The sequence below is a fragment of the Oxyura jamaicensis genome, chromosome 9, assembly GCF_011077185.1.
Source record: "Oxyura jamaicensis isolate SHBP4307 breed ruddy duck chromosome 9, BPBGC_Ojam_1.0, whole genome shotgun sequence".
NCBI classification, from domain to species: Eukaryota; Metazoa; Chordata; class Aves; order Anseriformes; family Anatidae; genus Oxyura; species Oxyura jamaicensis.
In genome coordinates this window covers 11,428,597-11,439,052 of record NC_048901.1, presented here as the reverse complement: position 1 = coordinate 11,439,052, position 10,456 = coordinate 11,428,597, and the positions used below count along the sequence as shown (strand labels likewise).

General features: G+C 48.0%; 1 protein-coding gene across 2 annotated transcripts in view; it reads left to right on the top strand.

Moving 5' to 3' along the window:
- The window catches only part of ATG4B (autophagy related 4B cysteine peptidase), a 20,121-nt gene extending 10,328 nt beyond the window's left edge, over window positions 1–9,793 (top strand). The window contains exons 8-14 of one of the 2 annotated variants that reach the window (XM_035334354.1): window positions 2,658–2,854; window positions 3,851–3,929; window positions 4,665–4,810; window positions 5,454–5,510; window positions 5,813–5,906; window positions 6,387–6,422; window positions 7,973–9,793. In XM_035334354.1, coding sequence (XP_035190245.1) covers window positions 2,658–2,854; window positions 3,851–3,929; window positions 4,665–4,810; window positions 5,454–5,510; window positions 5,813–5,906; window positions 6,387–6,422; window positions 7,973–8,046 — 683 coding nt within the window. In that variant the 3' untranslated portion in view covers window positions 8,047–9,793. The remainder of the gene's footprint in view (window positions 1–2,657; window positions 2,855–3,850; window positions 3,930–4,664; window positions 4,811–5,453; window positions 5,511–5,812; window positions 5,907–6,386; window positions 6,423–7,972) is intronic. The other variant, XM_035334355.1, reaches the window with a different exon arrangement.
- Window positions 9,794–10,456: the final 663 nt, after the last annotated feature.

Below are 10,456 nucleotides of genomic sequence, written 5' to 3'. Positions count from 1 at the left end.
TTTTTTTTTTTTTTTTTTTTTTTTTTTTTTGCTGCATCCTGGCAGTTGGATGGCTCTGGAGGCTGAGCAGCTGTGCAAAGCATTCATCCCTAGCATGCTTGCTCAGGCTGCAGTGCCCCAGTAACCAAAGAGGATGGTGGAATGGCTGGCTGCTGCAGTCCCGCATGGTCCTGGCTGAACTATCCTTCCCCTCTCTCGCTCTAGACTCGTGAGGTGGTTTGCTTACGCAGCATGAAACCATTCAATGTTTTCTGCCAGGGTAGTGTTCTGAAACGGCACGTAAAAAAGTCCAGTGAGTGCTGGAGCTGGTGCAAAGTTACAGGTGAGATGGTGGCAGCTGTCAGCTAGATTGGCTTTTGGCTGCATTGAAGCAGAAATCAATTAACAGATGAGGACAGTTTGTCCCTGGAGTGAAGGACAGTCATTTTACAGAGTCAGATCTCTTAACAGGTAGTGTCAGTTGAGAGGCCAAGAAAACGTAGGATTTGACTGAGAAGTGCCTGTCCAGTCCTGGTCCCGTGAAGGTGTATGCTTGTGCTCTTGGCTTAAACAAAGGTCAGCATGAAGACAGGAATTGGATTAATCTTTCACCTTTAGCCTGAAAAATATCCCCTCTAGAACTGAGGTGTGCTGGCTGCAGGGCTTGGGTATGTTGCAGCTCTTGTCTGTGTGGCTTGTGTTAAACACTGACACCACTTCAAGTAACATTTCCATACAGCTCGTAATACGTAGGGTGGTGTCTGTCTGTCTTCCTCAGCTGTGAATCATAATGTGCCTACCACTCAGGACTTGAAAGCCACTGTATGAGCGGGTCTGATTTGTTACTTATCTGTAGGTACGTGTTCTATATCTTGTACCCCAGGCACCTGTCAGTAGTGAAACATTCAGAAATGAGCACTGCTTCATACAGCTGATAAATTCGTTCACTAATGCCGTTCAGCCTGTGGTGGATAGAAAACAACCTTTTGCTGCAGCAGTTAAGTACGTCCCTCAAAGCCTTCTGAGCCAGCCTGTAGTGTGGGAAAGGTGGGAGCTGGAGGATTGTGTGCATCGGAAGGATGGTTAGAAACAGAGCTAAGCCAGTGACTGACAGCAGCAGTAGCAGGAAAGGCGTTGTGTCAGATCTGTTGGAATATGTTTGCAGTAAAGGGTTTGAATCCTGCTGGGAAGCTTTAGGTAGGGACCACGGTGCCAAAGAAGCAGGGTGAGTTTAATCTCTGCTGGGCTCCCTACCACTTAAACCGGGGTTGAATACGCCTGTATCACAGCATAGGACTGCCAGTTGTTTTTCCTGATGAAGAAACCCTTAGTGACAGCTGCAGGTATTCAGATCATCAGAACAGGCAGGCAACTGCAACAAAAAATACTGTTTTAGCATGGTAAGCAGTCCTGACTTGCAGTGACTTCAATTTTCTCAAGACCTCTGATAACTATAACATCCCTTGTGGACGCAGGCATGTTATCTCATACACGTTCTCCCTTCTGAAGGGGCAGTTGCAAATTTCAGTGCAACTGTTCTCTCTCTGATTGAGGCTTTAGCACAAAGTCCTACTTCTTCTGACCTTGGCTGTAATGTTCTCCTTGTTCAGCTGCATTTGGAGCTTGCAGTAGTGAGCAGGCATCCTGCTGTAATTGCTGTGATGGAGGTGCTTGTTTACATCGCATCCTACCTGCCAGACTGTCCTGGCATTCAGGTTAGGCCAAGAATAAATTAAATGAGCCTCTGGCATTCTGTCTAATTGCCTTGGATTCATGATTGAAATGTTGTGGGTTCCTTTGGTTTGGAGATTTTTCTTCACGCACACATGTGCACGCCCAGCAAGTAATGAAATTACCCTGTGAGACAAGTAGGCTCGGAGATGTTTCTGTACCAGAATTTACATAATCTGGTTTCATTCCAGACTGCCTGTGTGTTCCTCAAACCTGTAGAATGAGGATGCATAATGTCCATGTCATGGGTGTGCCCTGAGGAGCTGGTGCCCCATTTCTTACGGGCAAAGCTCATGCTAAAATTGCCGAGTTTAATGTTCGCCTGTCTTGAGTCTCTAAATTAGCTGCTGAATGATCCCTGACAGAATTTGTAAAGGTTTTAGTGAACTTTAGGTAAATGACAATTATTCGAGCTGGATATCACGTTCGTATCTCTGTATCTTGTTACAGTGCTAGTTACAGGTGAGGATTTCCTGTGTTAAGCCATAATATTTTCCTCATTCAGTTCAGCTGGCCTCATATCCTCCATGTGCCCCTCTAGGGCTGAACACTCCAGATTGTTTGTTTTTTCTTTTTGTCTACATGCTCTTGATTTCAGGGCTCTTGCCTAATATCCTAATCAGATCGTTCACCCTTGTTGACACAGGTTGTTGCTTAGCTGTTCACCTGCTGGAAGAATTTACATTTTAATGGCCTGCCAGATGGTAGCTGAGAGTACAGCGTGCTTTGGCACAACTTTGATGTATACTTAGATGAAATACTGAGCCTGTCCAGAAACGCTGTGGGGAGCATATCACATGATCACAGTGGTGGGCCTTGTTAAACTTTTCCTTTTAGTGCTGTAGGCTTTTGGAAAATAGCAATTGTTGATAGCCGGAATAGAATTACTCAAGGTCTAGAAATGGAAGTTGTTTCTGATGCTTTCTGCTCATGTTCCCTTTTTGTAGGGCGGTTGTGCCAGTCCAACTTCTCGTGTGCTGGAGCTGCAGCATGCCCTGCTGTGGAGTCAGACGTACTCTACAACGGGTACCCAGAGGAAGCAGGGGTTAGAGATAGGCTCTCACTGTGGAAACCATTGGTGCTGCTGATACCTCTCCGCCTTGGGCTCACAGAGATCAATGAAGCCTATATTGAAACACTAAAGGTAGGGGATCTGGAACTGAATTCTTGATATTCTGATGCTTCAAAACCCTGCTGCGAATTAAGTCACTTCTGAAATTTGGTTTTGGGGCAGAAATACTCAGAAGTAATTGTCCTTTTTTCCAGAGCAAAACATGTTTAGAAAAAATGCATTTAGAAAGCGCCATTTTCAGCGGCCAGGATACGGGCTCTTGCAGGCTTTTGTCAGGAAAATGTTGGGTTTGATGTATTTTTGTTGTTGTTTTATTTCTAGTATCTTATTTCCCAACTTAATCTTGGTCCCTGGTACCAACCTGCTTAAGCATTTGTTCAGCACAGCTGTATTGAGCCTTAATGAGTGTAGTTTGTAAACTCCCCGTGGCTCCAATGGCAGAGCTTGTACTGCAGGCTGAGGGCAGAAGCTGGCTGCCAGTCCCGCTGTGGAGCATCAGGAAGCTGCAGAATTTGGGGTGTGCAGAGTACACCCGTAAGACAGGATGCATGTTGTCCTGCTGTACTGATGCTAGGGATCTCTGAGCTGCACAGGTAAGAGCTCCACATGCAGGCTAGGGCTAGGTTACTCTCCCGTAACTCAGTAGATGGTTCCTGGATATTGCAGCTGGATAAGGAACTTGGGCTGTTTCCTGGGTGATGGTTTCCTCCTCAGAGCACTGTTGCAATTTGACATGTCCAGGGGATTTCGCCACTGACTGCAGCAGAGCCAGGACGTGCCCAGACAGAGTCCTGGAGTAGTGCTGCCTCTTCTTTTTGGTCCACCTGTGTGTTACTGTCAGCAGTTAAAGGTGTTTTTGAGCTGCTTTCGTGTTCCGTGAAGGCTCTGTGTCGCAGCCTTCAGCCTTTCTGGTGGAGCTTCTCCCCAGTAATGGCTGTTCCTGCTGCTAGAGTTGCTGATTTCCAGTGTCACAGTCTCTTTCCCACTGTGTTTTTGGATGTTTGCCATTGTTGCCACTTGCTTGTCTCACTGTCTGTCAGCTGTGTGTTTTCTGTATTGCTTTTCCAGCACTGCTTCATGATGCCTCAGTCCCTGGGAGTGATCGGAGGGAAACCAAACAGTGCTCACTACTTCATTGGTTATGTAGGTGAGTGCCCGCAGTAGTGCAAAGTCTTTCCAAGCATTTCCCCCCAGCTAAAAGTGTTTGGAGCAGTACAGCTCTCCTGCTTGGTCTGTGGTGCATGCTGCAGGGCTTTTTCCTGCTGGAAGTGTGGAAGGCTGCTGTGGTTTGAAACTCTTTGCAAGGATCTGAGTGATGTAGCTTTGAACAGGGGCCGTAGTACAAGCCATGAACTTCCAGTGCATAACCCTAAATCTTAGCTGTAAAGAGGTGTGCATAGAGTTCTTCCTAGGTTCAGAGCTGACCTCCCTTCAGGGACTTGGCTGTATTTTACCTGCCTTTTAGCTATTCCCTTTCTGAAACCCTACAAGCTGCTGTCCTTCTTCCCTCGTCCTTTCCTCTGATACTCTGCCTGAGACCTCAAGCTGGTTGTGCTTTGGATTCCTGGGGCTGTCTTGAGCTTACCCAGGACCCTGGAAAACATTAGCAGAGCAGAAACAGTGCTCAAAAAGTGCATGTGCCCAAGGTGCTGCTGTGCAGTGGGCACCGTGGTTGTGCTCACAGCCAGCTCTTTGCCTGGATGAGAAGTGTTGGAGTGTCTGAAAGCGAGTTGTCCCCCCCAGAATGGTGGGTTCCTCCGTGGGGTTTCAGGAGCTGGCTCCGTCATTGCTCTTCCCCCTCTTCTTTCTCACCGTTTGCTTCTCAGAAAAGCAACTTCTGGCACGGTTCTTCCTGTTCATGTCTCCTTGCCTGTTTGTCCAGGTGAGGAACTCATTTACCTGGATCCCCACACTACGCAGCCTGCAGTGGAGCCCAACGACAGCGGCTGTCTCCCCGATGAAAGCTTCCACTGCCAGCACCCTCCCTGCAGAATGAGCATTGCCGAGCTCGACCCCTCCATTGCGGTGGTGCGTTCTTGCTGCTTGTTTTCCAGGCAGCTCTCGATCACCTGAAGTAGCACGTCCCTGTTCCACAGCTATCCCCTTTCCCCAGGGAACTGGGAAAGGCAGAGGTGGCAGGTTGGGTGCTCCTCATGCGCGCTGTGCCCTGGGCAAAGGGCCTTTGGTTACAGTGATGCTGTTGAACAAGCTCCTCGTTCAGGTAGCAGCTTGGTGCAGGGCGATCCTGCACACGTGGTGATTAAATGCCATCCCTCGTGGGGCATTCTCCTTCTAACAAGCTTAGTTTGGGCTTTGATCCCTGCTTTCTGAGGGGCAGATCTGAATCCATATGCTTCCATGTGGCTTGTTCTCTAAAGAACCTGGGACGACTGCCTTTTGTTTCCACATGGGTTGTTTCTGTCCACTTTTCCATGTGCAGCAGAGGAGACCATTACATTGATGCTTCCAGGACTTGAGTAGACTGGTCAGGTCAAGCCTACGGGGAGTATTCGGTTTAACAGAACTGTGTAAGCCACACCTTGAAGCAAGGCAGTTAGATTGTAACTGCTTGCAGTCCTGGTCATGTTGCCTGGCATTAATATGAGGCCATAAGACTGAAAAGATCAGTCTACAATTATATAAAGATAATACTATTTTTTTTTTTTTTCAGGGCTTTTTCTGCAACACGGAGGAGGACTTTAATGATTGGTGCCAGCAAATCAAAAAGGTTTGTGTCTGTATCACCAGGAAAAGTATATAGAGTACTGTTGTTTCTAAAATGCTGCACAGAGAGAGTTCTCTGCGGCATGATCCCACATTAAAGCATATGAAAATAACTTCTTCAGACACCAGGAGGAACATAGCTCTGAAATTCTGCAGCTGATATTAGTCAAAAATTTGAGAAACATTTTTTTCAGCTGCAAAGAAGTCCCAACAAACTGTTGCTTCCCCTTAAATCTTCCCCTTAAAGACCCAGAGCACCGTGAGTGCAGCACTGTTGGTTCTCATGGCTCTGCTCTTGCTCCGCAGCTGTCCCTGGTAAGAGGAGCGCTGCCCATGTTCGAGCTGGTTGAGCGCCAGCCATCGCACTTCTCTAACCCCGATGTCCTGAATCTCACGCCAGGTGAGGCCACGCAGGCAGGTGGAGATAAGGGTGGGTTTGTCCTTTTGGTGTTTGGGAAATTGTGTGGATTGCATAGTGATTTCTGGTGTGTTCCTGTTCAGCTCGGAGCTTTTTGGTCAATTCATCTAGTTCTTTGGCTTTCACCCAGCAGTTCACAGATGTCATGGTCATATCTCAGGATGATTTTTCACGATGAGTCTGAATGGTGACTGGGGAAAAAAGCTAATAGGTTACTGCAGCAATAAGAATTTGTGGTTTCTAAAGAGATGCTCAGAGAAATCCTAAGGCTCTATGGAAAAGGTTGAAAACTGAGCTTCTGGGTATTAAAAAATGTCAAAGATGGGGGTGGTCAAACGTAGCTGCAGTTTAGGAGATTTCTTCCCTGTGCATGTGCTGCTACTTAGTCCTGATGATGCAGAAAGGAACGAGTGCTGGGCAGTATTTTGGCTGTCGGGCTCTGCTTCTGCATTAATGTTGCAGGAGATAAGGAGCTATTGACAGCTTCTGCCAGGAGGAGTGAGTATTTGGGGACAAACTTACCCCGTCACCAGGCGTTGGACTGCATCCTGTCACCTGCATCCTGCACTCATTGCTTCCGTGGTGCCTGTCTCTTAGCACAAACTTTCAAGGCCTTTTTTATCTCACTGTCCTTGTCTGTAAGAACGCTTGATTGCCTTAAACTGGTGATCCTTGCCGGTATTAAATTGTCCCTAATTACTGTCTTTTTTACTCATAAAAGTGATATCCTAATGAGCTACTTGGCTTCTTCCCCTTGCTTTTAGAGCCTCTCCCATTTGTTATGGCCGTCCTTCCTCCTTCTGACCTAGCCCCCAAAAGAAGGATTAATATTCTCATGGAAGGCCAGTCCCTTGTCCTCATTTTTCCCAGCCAGTTGGGTTCTGTGGTTTGTTACCGGGGGCTGCTCCCTGAGGAGCATCTGTGGAAGCTGTGCTGCCGCCAGTCCCCCCCCAGTTTGCACTGGGAGCAGTGACACTAAGCATCTGCACACACTGCTGTGGGATTAAAGCCTTTCTCAGAACGTTCGGGGCAGTCTGCAGCCTTGTGACCACGCGTTTCTCCTTGTTCCTGGCAGTCAGTCATTGCAGTTTAGCTTCTGGCTGGCTGTTTTGCCAAGTTTAACGTGTGCTTTCTTGAAACCTGAGTTAGTGTAGGTTTCTCCTTTATTGCCCAGCTTGTCCACATCTTTTCACTTGAATTTGCTCTCTGGTAAAGCCACTTCCCCTGTAGCGATGTGCTCCCTCTTCACCAGAGTTGGAAGGATGGACGGAAGGGAGCGAGTACACTGCCCTCCCTTACAAACTGGACTATAAATCACTTCTGGGAGGGCATCATGTAACTACCTTCCCATGTCGTTGGATCAAAGACAACTGTAGTAAAATACAGGTTGCATGTTCTAATATTTCACAGAATCACAGAATTTTCTAGGTTGGAAGAGACCTCAAGATCATCAAGTCCAACCTCTGACCTAACACTAACAGTCCCCACTAAACCATATCCCTAAGCTCTACATCTAAACGTCTTTTAAAGACCTCCAGGGATGGGGACTCCACCACTTCCCTGGGCAGCCCGTTCCAGTGTCTAACAACCCTTTCGGTAAAGAAGTTCTTCCTAATATCCAACCTAAACCTCCCCTGGCACAACTTAAGCCCATTCCCCCTCGTCCTGTCACCAGGCACGTGGGAGAACAGACCATTTCTAACAAAGAAATATTCCCGTATCACACGTTTGGACTGGGAGTCTTTGCAGATATTAGCCTAGACCTCAGAAGTGCTTTTGTTTGAGCCTCTTGATGCCGAAGCCTGTCCTGCTAACACAGACCGACCGCCCGGGCAGGTTGTACCAAACAGGCACAGCACAGAGCTGCACCGCACCAGGGCTGTGTCAGCATTTGTGAGAGCTGGCACACCTCTTGCGTGCCGTATAATTCTCTTCTCCCGGGCGTGTGGGCTTGTGACACTCGCCTTCTGCTGCCCTCTGGCTGCTGGTGTCTGCTGCTGAGCAGCTGGGGCATCCCGTGGAGCCAGCGCTTTCTTTTTCTCTTGCAGACTCCTCTGACGCCGACAGATTGGAAAGGTTCTTTGACTCAGAAGATGAAGACTTCGAAATCTTATCCCTTTGAAAACAAATAGGAAACTGACTCTGCAAATTCGTGTTGTGTGGGGAGAAGGGGGGGGAGGGAAGCTCCTTCGAGAGCCTGGGGCTACCGGTTTTCATAGGTGCTTGCTGCCATCCCCGCCTCTTGTCCATCCATCCTGGCATTCTGTGCAGCCTCTGAGCAGAGCGTGCATTGTCTGCAGTGGGATGAAGAACTGAGTGGGTGTTGCAGCCTTATTGGCTGGAGTTGGGATTCCTCAGCAGAAAACACTTGCTGGAAGTGGATGCAGTGGTGCCTACGAGTTCAAAGCCTATCTGTTACATCAGCAGGTCAGCTGCCCTTCTGGGGGAGTCATGGGGGTTTTTAGTGCTAAATCCTTACGCAGGGACTCCCCTCTGAAGCCTAAATAGAGCCACCCATCATTTAGCAGGTGATGTGTACAGTTAATTCCTCTAGCAGCTTCACTTCTCAGTGGCCAACTTTGGACTGAGCTCACACTGCAAGCTACCAGCGGACATCTCCCAGTGAGACAGCTGTGAAGTCCCCAGAGCGCAGGTGGCTAGGTGTCCTGCAGGTAAACTCCTGGCCACGCTTTGCAGTACACAGCACTTCCTCACGGTGCAGTACCCCTCTCCTACTCACGTCCTGTCAAAAGGAAGGTGGGGTGATTTAGGAATGAGTGCTAATTCAACTGAAAGCTGTGGAGCAGCCATGCTTCTGGGGAGGAATCAGCCTAAATAACAGCAGAAAGAGGGGAAGGAGAATAGAAAATGTGTGTTTTCTTGCTCAGTGAGTCAGTTACGTGTGCTTTTGTACGTTGTGCTTCTATGGTGGATTGATCTCTACAGCAAGTATCTTCAAGTAAGTTGCTTTGAGCAGAGAACTGGATTCCACAACCCTGGGGGCGTGGGGTGGTGAAACACAGCTGAGGAGAGGTGAAACAGGACAACTGAGATCTGCCAGCCGTGGGCCTGCTAGTGCCTGCGTCCCCGTGTGCTGGCATAGCATCTAGTGAACAATTTTATCGGTACCAAAAATGTGAGCTGTAAAATTCCTCAAGGTGTCCTCTGAGCAGTTCCTCCTGTTACACATTCCCTTTCCAAATCCAAAAAGGTTCCTGATGGTTGAGCAGGCCTCCTGGCCGCGCTGTTACCTTTCCATTCGATCTTCTGCAAATTCCCTTCCCTGCAGAGTATGCACAGAGCTACTGTAGGAGCTAAACTGTAGAAACTCATTTCAAGTAGTCATCCCTAAGAGGTCAGCAAAGACAGAGTGTCTTGAGAAGGTCCAACACGACTGGAAATTGTGGCTGCTTTTAAGATAATAGCTCTGCCTGTGGCCGTTACCTCCACAAACAGACTTCAGAGAAAGGTAAACTGGAGGAGAGCTGTCGTGATGCAAGCTGCACCAGCAGCTGCTGAAGTTCCCTTAGTGCATGCTGCAGCCTGCGGATCTGTTTACAAGGTTTCGTACATACAGGATCGGAACCTGTCAGTTGATGCTCTTGTGCCCCAGGGTGGTGACAACGGGCTAGAAATGACTCATGTCCTCCGTGACTGACCTACTGATGCTCCAGCTGTCCCTACGCTACCCAAAAGCAGAGGTTTGAACTGGGAACCACAATGCTTCTGTCACTAAATTATTATTTGCTGCTTTCTGCCTGCTTCTCCTCTTCTCTCCTGTAGTTAGGGGAAGAGGCAGCAGAGGAAGTGGGGCTGTGCTCCATTCATCTGCTTTCAATTTGTATCTGAATAAACAAATTAAAATCTTTGCCTTTCTTAATGTTCTTGCACATGAAGTGCTGGGGGTGGGTGGTACTGAGTAACCCTGCAGTGGAGCTGGGAGCACTCTTGAAACCATGCCAGCGTACCATTTTTACCCTTTTAGGGCAATGGAGGCAGACTGGAGCAAAAGCTGAGCTATGTGCAACAGGGGCTTTTCCGTTTGTCTTTCTTTTGATATATCTGACAGAACAGAGGCTGGCTGCGGGGTACTACCATGGCGATGCCCCTGCCCTACAGGGTCAACAGCCACAGTCGTGCCAGCAGAGGCAACGAAGCTCTTCTGTGGTGCAGTTCTGCTAACTCACATTTTAAGTTGTTCAGGCTTTGCCCTTTTTTTTTAAGGGGAAAAAATCAAAAAAACGGTACTTTAAGGCTGTCCATGCCTAGCAGTGCAGCATGTCTCCGCAAGTCTTTCCAAGACAGGACATGCTTTTCTGGTGAGTCTCTGCCACATGTGCAGTTGAGGTAGCAGGGGAAAAAGCCAAGCAGAGGTTTCAAAGTTAATGTTTCAAATTGGTGGGTGGAAAATAAAACTTGTTTTCTTTAGGATTGTATGCTCCTTGTTCAGCTATTCGGCTGACAGCTTTCCAGTGTTTCTAGGAAGCCTTTTAAACACCAGCCCTGCAGTAGTAAACATTACAAAACCAGGT